The following is an 18,500-nucleotide window of genomic DNA, read 5'->3' on the forward strand; positions in this document are numbered from 1 at the left end:
TTATGTTCACCATATTTATGAAAATATTTTTAAATGTAAACTTTTTTACAACACCAAGGCATATTAGGTGCATGTAATCTATGGGTACAGCAGATACTGGTTCAAAATTTGGGAACCTTTCCATGATTGTTTCCCCTGTATGATGCTCTTGGTCGGTTTTATTTAAAAACTCGGTATTTGTTCTTTTAATAAATTATATTTCTAGGAACCAAATTCTATTAATTATATATTCACCTCCTTGGATACATGTAGTGCAAGACGAATAACCAGAATGTCCATTAATATATAACACACTTGCTTTTGCAACTGCATCAAATAAAAACATAGTTATTTTGAACAATACAGATTTATCTTTAATATTTAAGCCTTGAGTTGTTAATATTACAGACTCGTCAACACATTCTTCAAGAAAATCATTAAAACTTGATGGCTTATCATTTCCATGATAGATACCGATTGGAAATGTATTAGGAGACATTTTAACATTATTAACTATACATAAAACATTTTAACATTGCGTGTAATAGTATTTCTAGGTGTATGTACAAATATCCTAGGATCTTTAAGAGTATTCTCTAGCCCAGGTATCAAGCATATAATTTTTAGTAACTCTCTTAAAGACAAATATGATATTTTACAAGGAACAGCCCAGAGTTTAAGTTTCTCAGTTATTTGTTGTGATAATAATAAATCATCTTGTATGTCACTAGAAATTGTGTAGCGAACAACAATGATGCTGTCTTCTGGTGGTGTATTGCAATAAGTATTTACATTTGTATTGGTTGTTATTTCTGAAATATTATTTGATGAACAGTGTACTCTAGGTTCAAATTGATGTTCAAATAACAAAATGTCATTAGATTGAGAGGCATGAACATTTGGTGGGAAATTACTATTATTCACTCCTGGGGCTGGTGGTTTTGACAAACTATTATTTTCAGTAGTGCCAATACTATATTTTGTTCTTAATAAGGCTAGATTATGTAAGTCATTTTTTATAATTCTATTTCTCTTCCATTTTAAAAACCCAGATTGTTTACTCATCTTTGGAAGTATACACTGATCATAAATAAATTGATACTTACTTAATATTAAGTAGATAATATATCTTATAACATATTCTTGATTCTTGAACAATTAATGTTGATTAAATACACCACTCACGTGTTCAGTCAAAACTGTATTTACATATAGTATAAAAAATCCATTCGTTACAGTGGAAAATTAACTGTCGAACACTATAATAATATATTATGTCAAACACATTTATTTGTAATTCGTTTACACATTAGAGTTATCTACAGTACTCTGCTACTCATGTGATCTTCAATAAACTACCCTCAACAATAGGGTTACTTAGGTTTTGTGTACTGTATAATAATATAACTATTTTAGACATTTAATAAAATTTATTATTTATTATTTATATTTAATTATTGTATACGTTGCTAAGTCGTGTTCGATTGTGTTGGTTTATGAACGCAGGTCATAAGTTTCTAGGACCTTTAAAATATAACTTAAAAAACTTTATTTATATCAGTCCAACAACCCGGTCCTGAAGACCAGTTTGTGTAGAGGGAAAAGCCAACTACTCTTTATAACTGGATAGGATTAGGTATAAAATTAATATTGACAGCCACTTGGTTTAACCAAGCAGGTGTGTTGCACTATTTTTGGTATTTTTTTAATTGTTAATACATATGAGATTTTTGTATCAAATTATCTAAAATGATAAAATTATTTTGTGTAATCTCATGCCATGTTTAATTATGTACAATTTTTTTTTGAAACTTTAAATTATTGTTTCCTTATGTTAAGATGTGCGTATACATGGTTGTATACTTACTCCATTGGTTAGTTATGTATTTGTATATGTGTGAGATCAAAATAAACAATTTTCTAATGTGCCAGTTTCTTTTTATGCAATGTAATGACTAGATTTTTTGAAAAATTATATAAAATGATCTCCGTTCAACATTGAATTAGTATTAACTATTAAAATATACTATTATAGAACTTAAAAATATTTAGAAAAGATTTCCAATATTTTTAGTATAATTATGTGAATTTCATTATCTAAAACTAATATTTTTTTCTCAATAAAGTAATCATTACTTAAAACAAAAAAAACTATAACTAGGCCGTTCTTAAATCGAGTTGGGGAAGAGAATTATTCGTATATTTCTTAATTGGTATGTGTTTAAATTTAATTCTTATCAATGGGAATATATATATATATTTTATTGGGATAGTAAAAAATTCTTTGTTATATTATTAGCAGTTAAACATTATTGTTATATGATTCAAATTATTTTATTCATGTTCATAAATCTCTGTACACATAATATATAAAATATATATATGTATATACTTTTTTATGTTTATGTGTATAATGTAATTTAAATTGCTATAATAAATTATAATTATAATTATTATGGACATCTTGTATTGTTTTATTCTATACGTTTTAGTGGTATGCTTAATAAACGGTATGTTTGTTATATGAGTGACTCAAATTATGAAGAATCAAAACATTTTTAAAATGTTTGACATTTGGACACGTTGAACCCTTTTGAAATGGACATTTTTAAATTCCATAGCCGTCATAATTCTCAATAAAATTATTCTTCAATTTATCTAAAAGTCATTGTTCATTTTTACCTATCTGGGATTTCAAATTTCAAATTAGCTTTTTCATCATAATTATAATAATCATAATGTGTATTCTTTATTTCCTAAATATTTAAATGTAAAATCATTTTTTTTATAAAATCATATTCTCCATATCGAATATGTGAATATTCCATAATAAAAAGTGGAACAAATCAGAATATTTTATATAGTTCTATCTAGATTTGCTATTTTGCTAAAGTGTTTAACATTATCTTGACTCATTAGTAATAATTTCATAGAATTCAATAATTTACTTAATAAATATTTGCATGTATAATTTTTTGTTGGTTTGTGTTAATAAAATTATAGAATTTATAACTATTAGATTTTAAAACTTTAATGCAGTAATATTTTACAAGTTTATTATACAAAAGCATCTATTTTAAGGGCTTATGAATGCCTTATAATTATTTTCTACTAATTTGTTCAAACATTGGTCGCATTTAATAGTGTAACAAATATAGAAACCAATACAATGTAATGTAGAAAACGATTGAACTCATTTAAACCTGTAGCATGGACCAAACTTCTGCAAATCTAAAATGGTAGCCATAATCATATTGTATCAAAAGTATATAACTTGTTGCAAATAAAAGAATTTCGAGTGTTTTAAACAGTTAATTGGTACCTATAATATTGATTTAACTTTTAAAGACTTGTAGACTGCAGTTATATTTTACAATGTTATTTGCACAAAACCAACTATTTTTAACCAATTTGAGCATATAAATTCTTTAACATACCTATTTTTTAAGTAATTTGTTTAAATATTAGTCTCATTTAATAATGTTATAAATATAGCAAAATAGTAAATAATATACATATAATTTATTATTCAATTGAATAATTTATACTCTTGTACGAATAATGTTCATTAAGTTTAAATTAGGTATGAAGTATGTTTTTATTAGCTATTTAAAACTGCTGACTTTCATAAACTCTACATTTCTTTAGATACCTACCTATATTGGATATTAACGAATAATGAATTTGCTTTTATATTTATTTTACTCTGCATAAAATCTCGATTCCTTGCTAATTTTAATATACTAATATTTATTTAATGGTTCAACAATTATTCGTCTTACACATTTCAAATCTATAAATTTATTAATACTAAATTAAAAGTTTTAAAATTGCTCTAAATCCAGACGGAAAATGCTTCTAAAAAATGTTCAATCCCGGTCTAAAACCTAACCTTATTCACCACTCAGAATATATTACGATGATTTTTTACTGATGCAATTGACATATTTAAAATACCTGATAATTATGCTTGATGACGTGATTGGGACTTTGATGTTGTTATAATTAATTTAAAAACTCATATTATAAAATTTATAACAATACAAAACTTTATTTTGCATATTATAAGGTTTTTAATCATTAGAGCAAAAAAATTTCATAAAAATGTACTTTAAATTGCTTACACAAATGTGATGTATTTTACCAATGTTGTGTAAATATTGTGCGACTCCCATGTGATGATGGCATGCGCTCCATGCCATAGATGTTAATCCCTCCTATCGGTCTATTGTTTTTTTTTTGTTCAAAAGCATTGGAGCCATAGGTATAATTATTTCAAAAATGAAAAACTGATAATACATTAATAATTATTAAATACATTTTCCAATAAATTCTGTCAAAACTGTCTTGTTCTACTGTTCTAGTGTATACATATTTGCTCATATTTGTATGCGTATATGTTTGTGTTTAAAACTTTTAAGTCTCTAAGTCTAGCGACTACCATTAGTCTTTAATAACTTTTAATTTTTAATTAATGTAACAACATCCAAGCCCTAATTAGGTTAGGATTAGATAATGTAAAGTATGATCAATGTTCATTTAAGTTTTATTAATTTATCTAGGGTTGTGGAAATGTTAGGTGTTAAATTTTTTTATTAGTTATGACCTTACCCAAATCCTGCAAAAATTTGCACTATGGAAATTTGTTCATACTCTAGTAAAATTATTGATAACTAATGTGTTTATTGCCTTTGATAATTTAATATTGAATTGATGTCCATTATTTAGTCTATTCACACACAAGATAGTTTTGATATAAAATGCAAATTATACATTATACAAAAAATATATCCCAGGATACCAAATAATTATACATGGTAAGTCGGGTAGGCACTATGAACAATGGGCTCTGGGCCTATAGCCCTGCAAACAGATTAACAATACAGGACTCACTTCATCGATTCACAAAAGTTGATAGTGTTTTATCAAATAAGGGAGGAAGTTAAAATTATCAAAATTGTAACACAGTGTAAAATAGTAAAACCTAGAGAGTTTTAAAAAAAAAAATATTTTTAAATTCCTAATACTTCCCGAAATATTAACTAGTTCACGATAAAAAAATCACCCTGTATAAGTTATAGCTTAAAATTAATCTAAATATTTTGAAAATCTCCTTGCGTATATAAAATGTATGATATATGTAAAGTTTTTGAGTGAATTCAAATAATGTTTTTAAATAATAACACATTTATAGGTAGAAAAAAAATATTAGCTATGAGAAGAAATTGTTTAATTAATAGTACTCTAAAATCTTGATTTAACAAATAATTGGTAATTTTTGGAAATCGGGTACATTTACTGCTTAAAAATAACTAATTTAAAATGTATAGTTGTAAAATATAATGTTAACAAATTGTGACATACATTTAGTAAAAAATTATTTATATAAGTAACTGTTTGTTTAAAATTACTATACACCACCACATATGTTCACTTAAAAATATAAAAAAATCATACAAAAAAAAATCAATAATTTATTTACTCAAGTATTTTAATTATACCTTATTTTTTAATATTTATATTATAATTTTCAATATTTTTTGCTTAATACCTTTATATTATATGTATATTATAATAATATATCCACGAAATAAAATATTACGTTTCCTAATAATATTTTAACAATATGTAAATAATAATAATTATTATTAGAAGTAGATTTTACAAGTTTAATTAATATAGGTGGATACAATACTTATTTAAAAGATTATAAAATAAAATATTTCGAATGATCGATACATCTAATATAATAAATTATTATTAAACAAATAGTTAATGAATGTAGGTACCTAATCAGTAATCTTTTAAAAGATTATCGTATATATCGTATTATTGTGATATAAAACAAAACAAAATTATCGTTCATTTTTTAATATTATTTGTTATATATAAATTTTTTTACTGAAAAGTAATATTATATTATGAGTATAATAATATTTTTGTAATTAAATATAAATAATGTAATAATTACGCTAATTACGTTTTAGAAATATCATGTGGTTGTCAGTAATATTGTAGTCTAGAGGTTATTTTTCCTTGGGTCGGGGATTTTTCTTCAGGGGATTTTTATTCCGCTATTACCTATCTGTATGTTATAGTTAAGTGCACAGTTATACTGTGGAACTTTGTGTAATAATCTTACCAAATACAAAATAATTTATATCATACCTATACAATTTGTTTCCTTAAAACAAATACAAGCATAAAGCTTATAATATTTACCATATTTCTCATAGGCAATAGAAAAAAAAAAATTTTTTTAATAATATTAAAAAATTGAAGTTTAATTTTTTTCCAAAAAAAAAATATAAGAAATACAGCTATATTTTTAAAGATTTGTTAATATTTTAGGAAAGAATTGAATAATTTATTTTGAGGGAGCTATTACAAGTTTTGGTGGGGTTAGCCACCCCAGCCCCCCCCCCCCCCAGTTGCGCTTATGACTATACTATTAGTATATGTACACATTGTTTAGAATATTAAGAGTCTTTTCTATGAATGAAATACCCAAGAGTCAAGACTACAGTATAAGTCCATATACCTAGTTGTTAGAATTTATTAAATATTAAATAATATGCATAAATTACAAATTTTGTTAAAACATTTTTAAACACTATACGTATAACACAAATACATTGTTATGATATTATAATTAATCAATACCTACAGGCTACAATATAATTAAGAATAAAATATAATAATTGGTAATTGCAATTTAATTAGCACGTAGTTCTATAATTAATAATTGTTATTGATTATACTTTATTTGCTTATTGCTTTTATCATTTATGCCGTACATTTATGCCGACAAAACAAAATAAAGCAACCATACGGACCACTAGCGCCACGCTACTGGTAGATATGTGTACCAGTCAACCGTAACATTTCTGGACCGCATAGTTGGCAGGCGATAGCTAACCCGTATATCTTAAACCGTGGTATAGTGGTACTTATCAATTATGGTAATTGATATCAGATATACTATCAGTATTAAATTATTATTAAAGTTATTTTATTCAATTTTAGACGGCAGCGTGAAATATTTTTAAATATAATATCGTTCAAATATCGATATTTCAACGATATATCGTGTGAACATTTTGATGCAACGATAATTATCGAAGTACGATATCGATATATCGATTTATTACTATCGATATCATCAAAATATCGATATACCGTTGACATCCCTACTTTCAGCCCTAATCACTGGTCGGTTATTGTACTCGCTGACCGCCGTACAGCGCACTCTCACTACTGTCCTGACGCACGTTTTCGAGCTCTGTCGTTATACCACTTCGGACCGCGTCTAGTCCATTAATCAATTTATTATAGTCGTTTCGTCTTCGTCATCTTTTCGAGAACACGCTTCAAAATCTCACAGCCATCTGCGTCCATTGCCGTTTGTTACGAAGAAGTCTGCCGTAGTTTCTATCAATCACCGTCACAGTCCTAAGGTAAATACACGCAAACGCGAGCGCGCCATTCGCGTAAACGATCGGTACACTCGACCCATCGTTTACGCATTTCTTTTTGGTTAGGTAGTTATGTGGTTTTTTAATAACAGCGCGTTTCGCGGCCCATATTATTATTATTTATTTATTTCTCGGAAACAAGAGTACTGGGCCCCACTGACTACTAGGACACTCGCTTCGCCCCCTCCCACCCTTGCCATCATGTGCGCCTCACCCCTCACCACTCCATCACAAACCACTACAGCTCTCTGATCTTCCGTTCCTCCCCACACCCAACGCTCACACTACGCCGCCCTACGTCACCCTGCACCACTCTGCGAATCCATTCCCCGGCACTCTGCGCCACCGCCGCCCCACGTTATCGCGTTAGCCATTCGGGTCATAGCATTATCAGTCGGCTGTGCGTTATCGTGTGGCCTGATCGAATGACACACGCATAGATAATATAAGAATGGATAGGACACGCTTATACCAGTTTCATATGGGACTGTGTGCTATTTTGGGGAAGAGAGAAAGACAATATGGGGCTTTTTTAAGGTTATGTCCAAAAACTGTTTACAATATTTGTCAATTTCAAATTTGTATTTTGATTGTTGTGCCTGAAAATGAAAATTGGGTTACTGAATTGCGCATATATTTTTGGGTCGTCATGTGGTTTTCTTAACAGCGCGTTTCGCAGCCCATATTATTATTATTTATTCATTCCTCGAAAACAAGAGTACTGGGCCCCACTGGCTACTAGGACACTCGCTTCGCCCCCTCCCACCCTTGCCATCATGTGCGCCTCACCCCTCACCACTCCATCACAAACCACTACGGCTCTCTGATCTTCCGTTCCTCCCCACACCCAACGCTCACACTACGCCGCCCTACGTCACCCTGCACCACTCTGCGAATCCATTCCCCGGCACTCTGCGCCACCGCCGCCCCACGTTATCGCGTTAGCCATTCGGGTCATAGCATTATCAGTCGGCTGTGCGTTATCGTGTGGCCTGATCGAATGACACACGCATAGATAATATAAGAATGGATAGGACACGCTTATACCAGTTTCATATGGGACTGTGTGCTATTTTGGGGAAGAGAGAAAGACAATATGGGGCTTTTTTAAGGTTATGTCCAAAAACTGTTTACAATATTTGTCAATTTCAAATTTGTATTTTGATTGTTGTGCCTGAAAATGAAAATTGGGTTACTGAATTGCGCATATATTTTTGGGTCGTCATGTGGTTTTCTTTACAGCGCGTTTCGCAGCCCATATTATTATTATTTATTCATTCCTCGAAAACAAGAGTACTGGGCCCCACTGGCTACTAGGACACTCGTGTGGGGACCCAGGAGTCGTTGTCTATAACTTATACCAGAAACGTTGAGACTGTGCGTCGTCCCAGGGGCCTCGCAAGAGTTGTCTATGGGAGCCGCGTCAAAACACCGGAAACCTAAATTAATGTACCTAGGTCGTGTATAATTAATATAAATATCATATATATGATATTTATTTTATATAAATATTATTTGATCATTAGAGCGATTATGGAAACGATAATGAAACACATTACTAGAATATATTTTGAAGTTAAAAAGTTACCTCGTAATTCGGGTAAAGGTAATTCGAAAACATAAAAAGGACTCTTATAGTTCATATTATGTAGAAGCTGCCACTACAATCAATTTGCATTCTTAATAATAAGTCATCAAAATAAATGTCCGTTACAATATTTTATGTTGATGTATATTGTATCATTATTTCAGGTATAATGAGCACAGAACAGAATATTATGGTCTTTCGGCCAACCTGGGCCGAATTTCAAAATTTTAATAAATTTGTAAAATACATGGAATCCCAAGGTGCGCATAAAGCAGGCATTGCAAAAGTAAGTAATCTTATAAATGTTACACAATGTGAATCTTACACTGTTTATTTATTAAAAATTGTCAACATTGCTGGTATTTAATGTTTTAATAACATTTTTATTTAGGTTGTTCCACCGCGAGAATGGATTCCTAGGAGAAATTCATATTTAAGTGACGATATCATGAATATGAATATTCCAGCTCCACAGTACCAAGTAATACATATTTTAAACATGTGGCTAGCTTTTTTCGAGTTTAAACTATTAAGTGTAGGCAGTTTGCTGTTATCTTGACTACCGCCCGATTTTAAGTTCAGCTCTATACAATTCCCTTATTTTAACTACCACTAAACCAACTCGATTACCTACCATTTATATTGACTGTAAAATAAATATCTCTTCAGTAAATATCTTAAAATATCAACTGTGGTGATATATTGTTTTTAGATATTAATTATATAGCTACCTCAAATATCATTATTTCAAACTACTACTGTGCTATGATTATGATATTGATTCATAACCAAATATTTTTCACAAAATGTAATGGACATAATTTATGCAATCCAACCATCCTCAAAACATAATTAAAGAAGACAAATCACTATTATTTGTATGGTATTATCTGCACCAAGCTTGGTGGTCGAGATACCGAAATTGATTTAAGACTGGCGGTAGTCGAAGTACCGAAAAACTAATTTTATTAATTATATTCTTTTAGAATGTCACAGGTAGACTGGGAGCTTACCAACAACTTAACATAATCAAACCAAATAATTCCATGACAGTGGAGGTATTTAAAAAACTGGCCGAGTCCCGAAAATATAAGACACCTAGTTTTGTTGATTATGCTGACCTCGAAAGAAAATATTGGAAAACCATTATGTACAATGGATGTCCATTGTATGGTGCAGATGTATCGGGATCCATTACAGATAAGGATGTAAATGTAAGTGTTCCTTGTATAGGAATATCATTAAATGTATACTATGTAATTTTAAAAACTACATTTTTTTTTTTTATACTAAGGTATGGAATATCAACAAACTAGGTACAATTTTGGACTTTGTTGACCGGGATTATGGATTAAGAATTGAGGGGGTTAATACGGCTTATCTTTATTTTGGCATGTGGAAAACATCATTTCCTTGGCATACTGAAGACATGGATCTATACAGTATAAACTATATTCATTACGGAAGTCCAAAGTCATGGTACATTTTTTTTTACATTTTTTTATAAGTGATTTTGTTGTATACATTCTTTTTTTTTTTAGGTACGCAATACCACCAGCACAGGGACGGCGTTTTGAAAGACTAGCTAGTTCATATTTTCCAGATGATTCTTCAACATGTTCATCATTTCTGAGACATAAAATGTATTTGATATCGCCTACAATATTAAAAACACATGGCATTCAATTCAATAAAGTAAAAGATTGTTAATATGAGATGTTTTAAAATATTATATTAATTTCAATGTATATTTTTAGATAACACAGGAGCCAGGAGAATTTATTATAACTTTTCCGTATGGATACCATGCCGGTTATAATAACGGATTCAACATTGCGGAGTCCACAAACTTTGCCTCACCCCGCTGGATAGAGTACGGGAAACGGTCGAAGCTCTGCAGTTGTCGAAATGACAACATTAAAATCGATATGACAACCTTTGTGAAACGCTTCCAGCCTGAAAGGTTTGATTTGTGGAGTAAAGGGAATGATGTTGGTTACCATCCAGAAGATCCTACCCGAGCGTTTGCAGCACCTTTGTAATTTTATTATGTGTGGTAGATTAAGTTTCTCTAAGACAAATTAGTTTTGGACCTAAGTATTTAAGTGTAAATACCCAGATGATTAATACTGAGAGCGTTATATCCAAAAGCCTTTCATAAATACGATATGTACAAATTTAAAATAATGAAATCAGAGGATCATGTTAGTACATTTTCCATAAAAATAATTGTAAATTATAATTTTATATTTTTAATATTAAGCATTTAGTTATATAATTGTAATTAAGTTGATTTTTTTTTATTTATTGTCACCTACCAATGTATTGTATACAAATATACTCTTTACTTTTAAAAATGTATAGAAAACAATGAACTTATTTCTTACAAGATATTTTATTATTAAAAATGTAGAATAATTTCATTTTCGCCCAATTAATCATACTCTCAACAAGTACATATGAGGTAGCATTTAGTCCAAATCACTTGACAAGACTATTATGATTCTGTTTAGATAAAAAAGTGGATTTTATTTTATTAACTTAAGAATACTCAGAATAATAAATAAGTATCAACTCAAATGTATTCAATTACACAAGTTTATATTAGTCATCACAGTGAATTCTAAACTTTGGTGACTAATAATAAACAATAATATACTTTAATATACTCGGTCTTTTACGCTCTTGGCCACACTTCTGTAATATATAGCAGAATTCTATAACGATATTGTAGTTGATTTGATTAACCTGTTGCCGTGTGCGCCTTCTTCATCGCCTGCACTATTTCCCTGTTGGTATTTATTGTAAATTGTGATGATTCATAAAGTTATGAATAATTGAATACATTTGAGTTTGTTACTTTAATAGTACAAACTTTATTTGTGATCGATTACAATTTATTTTTTCCTATAAGAGAACAAATTATGTTCACCATATTTATGAAAATATTTTTAAATGTAAACTTTTTTACAACACCAAGGCATATTAGGTGCATGTAATCTATGGGTACAGCAGATACTGGTTCAAAATTTGGGAACCTTTCCATGATTGTTTCCCCTGTATGATGCTCTTGGTCGGTTTTATTTAAAAACTCGGTATTTGTTCTTTTAATAAATTATATTTCTAGGAACCAAATTCTATTAATTATATATTCACCTCCTTGGATACATGTAGTGCAAGACGAATAACCAGAATGTCCATTAATATATAACACACTTGCTTTTGCAACTGCATCAAATAAAAACATAGTTATTTTGAACAATACAGATTTATCTTTAATATTTAAGCCTTGAGTTGTTAATATTACAGACTCGTCAACACATTCTTCAAGAAAATCATTAAAACTTGATGGCTTATCATTTCCATGATAGATACCGATTGGAAATGTATTAGGAGACATTTTAACATTATTAACTATACATAAAACATTTTAACATTGCGTGTAATAGTATTTCTAGGTGTATGTACAAATATCCTAGGATCTTTAAGAGTATTCTCTAGCCCAGGTATCAAGCATATAATTTTTAGTAACTCTCTTAAAGACAAATATGATATTTTACAAGGAACAGCCCAGAGTTTAAGTTTCTCAGTTATTTGTTGTGATAATAATAAATCATCTTGTATGTCACTAGAAATTGTGTAGCGAACAACAATGATGCTGTCTTCTGGTGGTGTATTGCAATAAGTATTTACATTTGTATTGGTTGTTATTTCTGAAATATTATTTGATGAACAGTGTACTCTAGGTTCAAATTGATGTTCAAATAACAAAATGTCATTAGATTGAGAGGCATGAACATTTGGTGGGAAATTACTATTATTCACTCCTGGGGCTGGTGGTTTTGACAAACTATTATTTTCAGTAGTGCCAATACTATATTTTGTTCTTAATAAGGCTAGATTATGTAAGTCATTTTTTATAATTCTATTTCTCTTCCATTTTAAAAACCCAGATTGTTTACTCATCTTTGGAAGTATACACTGATCATAAATAAATTGATACTTACTTAATATTAAGTAGATAATATATCTTATAACATATTCTTGATTCTTGAACAATTAATGTTGATTAAATACACCACTCACGTGTTCAGTCAAAACTGTATTTACATATAGTATAAAAAATCCATTCGTTACAGTGGAAAATTAATTGTCGAACACTATAATAATATATTATGTCAAACACATTTATTTGTAATTCGTTTACACATTAGAGTTATCTACAGTACTCTGCTACTCATGTGATCTTCAATAAACTACCCTCAACAATAGGGTTACTTAGGTTTTGTGTACTGTATAATAATATAACTATTTTAGACATTTAATAAAATTTATTATTTATTATTTATATTTAATTATTGTATACGTTGCTAAGTCGTGTTCGATTGTGTTGGTTTATGAACGCAGGTCATAAGTTTCTAGGACCTTTAAAATATAACTTAAAAAACTTTATTTATATCAGTCCAACAACCCGGTCCTGAAGACCAGTTTGTGTAGAGGGAAAAGCCAACTACTCCTTATAACTGGATAGGATTAGGTATAAAATTAATATTGACAGCCACTTGGTTTAACCAAGCAGGTGTGTTGCACTATTTTTGGTATTTTTTTAATTGTTAATACATATGAGATTTTTGTATCAAATTATCTAAAATGATAAAATTATTTTGTGTAATCTCATGCCATGTTTAATTATGTACAATTTTTTTTTGAAACTTTAAATTATTGTTTCCTTATGTTAAGATGTGCGTATTCATGGTTGTATACTTACTCCATTGGTTAGTTATGTATTTGTATATGTGTGAAATCAAAATAAACAATTTTCTAATGTGCCAGTTTCTTTTTATGCAATGTAATGACTAGATTTTTTGAAAAATTATATAAAATGATCTCCGTTCAACATTGAATTAGTATTAACTATTAAAATATACTATTATAGAACTTAAAAATATTTAGAAAAGATTTCCAATATTTTTAGTATAATTATGTGAATTTCATTATCTAAAAGTAATATTTTTTTCTCAATAAAGTAATCATTACTTAAAACAAAAAAAATTATAACTAGGCCGTTCTTAAATCGAGTTGGGGAAGAGAATTATTCGTATATTTCTTAATTGGTATGTGTTTAAATTTAATTCTTATCAATGGGAATATATATATATATTTTATTGGGATAGTAAAAAATTCTTTGTTATATTATTAGCAGTTAAACATTATTGTTATATGATTCAAATTATTTTATTCATGTTCATAAATCTCTGTACACATAATATATAAAATATATATATGTATATACTTTTTTATGTTTATGTGTATAATGTAATTTAAATTGCTATAATAAATTATAATTATAATTATTATGGACATCTTGTATTGTTTTATTCTATACGTTTTAGTGGTATGCTTAATAAACGGTATGTTTGTTATATGAGTGACTCAAATTATGAAGAATCAAAACATTTTTAAAATGTTTGACATTTGGACACGTTGAACCCTTTTGAAATGGACATTTTTAAATTCCATAGCCGTCATAATTCTCAATAAAATTATTCTTCAATTTATCTAAAAGTCATTGTTCATTTTTACCTATCTGGGATTTCAAATTTCAAATTAGCTTTTTCATCATAATTATAATAATCATAATGTGTATTCTTTATTTCCTAAATATTTAAATGTAAAATCATTTTTTTTATAAAATCATATTCTCCATATCGAATATGTGAATATTCCATAATAAAAAGTGGAACAAATCAGAATATTTTATATAGTTCTATCTAGATTTGCTATTTTGCTAAAGTGTTTAACATTATCTTGACTCATTAGTAATAATTTCATAGAATTCAATAATTTACTTAATAAATATTTGCATGTATAATTTTTTGTTGGTTTGTGTTAATAAAATTATAGAATTTATAACTATTAGATTTTAAAACTTTAATGCAGTAATATTTTACAAGTTTATTATACAAAAGCATCTATTTTAAGGGCTTATGAATGCCTTATAATTATTTTCTACTAATTTGTTCAAACATTGGTCGCATTTAATAGTGTAACAAATATAGAAACCAATACAATGTAATGTAGAAAACGATTGAACTCATTTAAACCTGTAGCATGGACCAAACTTCTGCAAATCTAAAATGGTAGCCATAATCATATTGTATCAAAAGTATATAACTTGTTGCAAATAAAAGAATTTCGAGTGTTTTAAACAGTTAATTGGTACCTATAATATTGATTTAACTTTTAAAGACTTGTAGACTGCAGTTATATTTTACAATGTTATTTGCACAAAACCAACTATTTTTAACCAATTTGAGCATATAAATTCTTTAACATACCTATTTTTTAAGTAATTTGTTTAAATATTAGTCTCATTTAATAATGTAATAAATATAGCAAAATAGTAAATATACATATAATTTATTATTCAATTGAATAATTTATACTCTTGTACGAATAATGTTCATTAAGTTTAAATTAGGTATGAAGTATGTTTTTATTAGCTATTTAAAACTGCTGACTTTCATAAACTCTACATTTCTTTAGATACCTACCTATATTGGATATTAACGAATAATGAATTTGCTTTTATATTTATTTTACTCTGCATAAAATCTCGATTCCTTGCTAATTTTAATATACTAATATTTATTTAATGGTTCAACAATTATTCGTCTTACACATTTCAAATCTATAAATTTATTAATACTAAATTAAAAGTTTTAAAATTGCTCTAAATCCAGACGGAAAATGCTTCTAAAAAATGTTCAATCCCGGTCTAAAACCTAACCTTATTCACCACTCAGAATATATTACGATGATTTTTTACTGATGCAATTGACATATTTAAAATACCTGATAATTATGCTTGATGACGTGATTGGGACTTTGATGTTGTTATAATTAATTTAAAAACTCATATTATAAAATTTATAACAATACAAAACTTTATTTTGCATATTATAAGGTTTTTAATCATTAGAGCAAAAAAATTTCATAAAAATGTACTTTAAATTGCTTACACAAATGTGATGTATTTTACCAATGTTGTGTAAATATTGTGCGACTCCCATGTGATGATGGCATGCGCTCCATGCCATAGATGTTAATCCCTCCTATCGGTCTATTGTTTTTTTTTGTTCAAAAGCATTGGAGCCATAGGTATAATTATTTCAAAAATGAAAAACTGATAATACATTAATAATTATTAAATACATTTTCCAATAAATTCTGTCAAAACTGTCTTGTTCTACTGTTCTAGTGTATACATATTTGCTCATATTTGTATGCGTATATGTTTGTGTTTAAAACTTTTAAGTCTCTAAGTCTAGCGACTACCATTAGTCTTTAATAACTTTTAATTTTTAATTAATGTAACAACATCCAAGCCCTAATTAGGTTAGGATTAGATAATGTAAAGTATGATCAATGTTCATTTAAGTTTTATTAATTTATCTAGGGTTGTGGAAATGTTAGGTGTTAAATTTTTTTATTAGTTATGACCTTACCCAAATCCTGCAAAAATTTGCACTATGGAAATTTGTTCATACTCTAGTAAAATTATTGATAACTAATGTGTTTATTGCCTTTGATAATTTAATATTGAATTGATGTCCATTATTTAGTCTATTCACACACAAGATAGTTTTGATATAAAATGCAAATTATACATTATACAAAAAATATATCCCAGGATACCAAATAATTATACATGGTAAGTCGGGTAGGCACTATGAACAATGGGCTCTGGGCCTATAGCCCTGCAAACAGATTAACAATACAGGACTCACTTCATCGATTCACAAAAAGTTGATAGTGTTTTATCAAATAAGGGAGGAAGTTAAAATTATCAAAATTGTAACACAGTGTAAAATAGTAAAACCTAGAGAGTTTTAAAAAAAAAATATTTTTAAATTCCTAATACTTCCCGAAATATTAACTAGTTCACGATAAAAAAATCACCCTGTATAAGTTATAGCTTAAAATTAATCTAAATATTTTGAAAATCTCCTTGCGTATATAAAATGTATGATATATGTAAAGTTTTTGAGTGAATTCAAATAATGTTTTTAAATAATAACACATTTATAGGTAGAAAAAAAATATTAGCTATGAGAAGAAATTGTTTAATTAATAGTACTCTAAAATCTTGATTTAACAAATAATTGGTAATTTTTGGAAATCGGGTACATTTACTGCTTAAAAATAACTAATTTAAAATGTATAGTTGTAAAATATAATGTTAACAAATTGTGACATACATTTAGTAAAAAATTATTTATATAAGTAACTGTTTGTTTAAAATTACTATACACCACCACATATGTTCACTTAAAAATATAAAAAAATCATACAAAAAAAAATCAATAATTTATTTACTCAAGTATTTTAATTATACCTTATTTTTTAATATTTATATTATAATTTTCAATATTTTTTGCTTAATACCTTTATATTATATGTATATTATAATAATATATCCACGAAATAAAATATTACGTTTCCTAATAATATTTTAACAATATGTAAATAATAATAATTATTATTAGAAGTAGATTTTACAAGTTTAATTAATATAGGTGGATACAATACTTATTTAAAAGATTATAAAATAAAATATTTCGAATGATCGATACATCTAATATAATAAATTATTATTAAACAAATAGTTAATGAATGTAGGTACCTAATCAGTAATCTTTTAAAAGATTATCGTATATATCGTATTATTGTGATATAAAACAAAACAAAATTATCGTTCATTTTTTAATATTATTTGTTATATATAAATTTTTTTACTGAAAAGTAATATTATATTATGAGTATAATAATATTTTTGTAATTAAATATAAATAATGTAATAATTACGCTAATTACGTTTTAGAAATATCATGTGGTTGTCAGTAATATTGTAGTCTAGAGGTTATTTTTCCTTGGGTCGGGGATTTTTCTTCAGGGGATTTTTATTCCGCTATTACCTATCTGTATGTTATAGTTAAGTGCACAGTTATACTGTGGAACTTTGTGTAATAATCTTACCAAATACAAAATAATTTATATCATACCTATACAATTTGTTTCCTTAAAACAAATACAAGCATAAAGCTTATAATATTTATCATATTTCTCATAGGCAATAGAAAAAAAAAAATTTTTTTAATAATATTAAAAAATTGAAGTTTAATTTTTTTCCAAAAAAAAAATATAAGAAATACAGCTATATTTGTAAAGATTTGTTAATATTTCAGGAAAGAATTGAATAATTTATTTTGAGGGAGCTATTACAAGTTTTGGTGGGGTTAGCCACCCCAGCCCCCCCCCCCCCAGTTGCGCTTATGACTATACTATTAGTATATGTACACATTGTTTAGAATATTAAGACTCTTTTCTATGAATGAAATACCCAAGAGTCAAGACTACAGTATAAGTCCATATACCTAGTTGTTAGAATTTATTAA

The 18,500-nt window shown here is 27.7% G+C and overlaps 1 protein-coding gene and 1 pseudogene across 1 annotated transcript; both read left to right on the plus strand.

The window, feature by feature from the left end:
- LOC132942694 (uncharacterized) overlaps positions 1-18,500 on the plus strand; it is a 77,361-nt pseudogene that overhangs the window by 36,195 nt on the left and 22,666 nt on the right.
- On the plus strand, positions 8,988-11,084 carry LOC132935696 (probable lysine-specific demethylase 4B). The gene is made up of 7 exons (XM_061002311.1): positions 8,988-9,060; positions 9,207-9,328; positions 9,434-9,523; positions 10,029-10,256; positions 10,337-10,521; positions 10,584-10,737; positions 10,800-11,084. Exons 1-7 carry the CDS (start codon positions 8,988-8,990, stop codon positions 11,082-11,084), a joined length of 1,137 nt encoding a protein of 378 aa, XP_060858294.1.

The sequence above is a fragment of the Metopolophium dirhodum genome, chromosome 1 (assembly GCF_019925205.1).
Source record: "Metopolophium dirhodum isolate CAU chromosome 1, ASM1992520v1, whole genome shotgun sequence".
NCBI lineage: Eukaryota > Metazoa > Arthropoda > Insecta > Hemiptera > Aphididae > Metopolophium > Metopolophium dirhodum.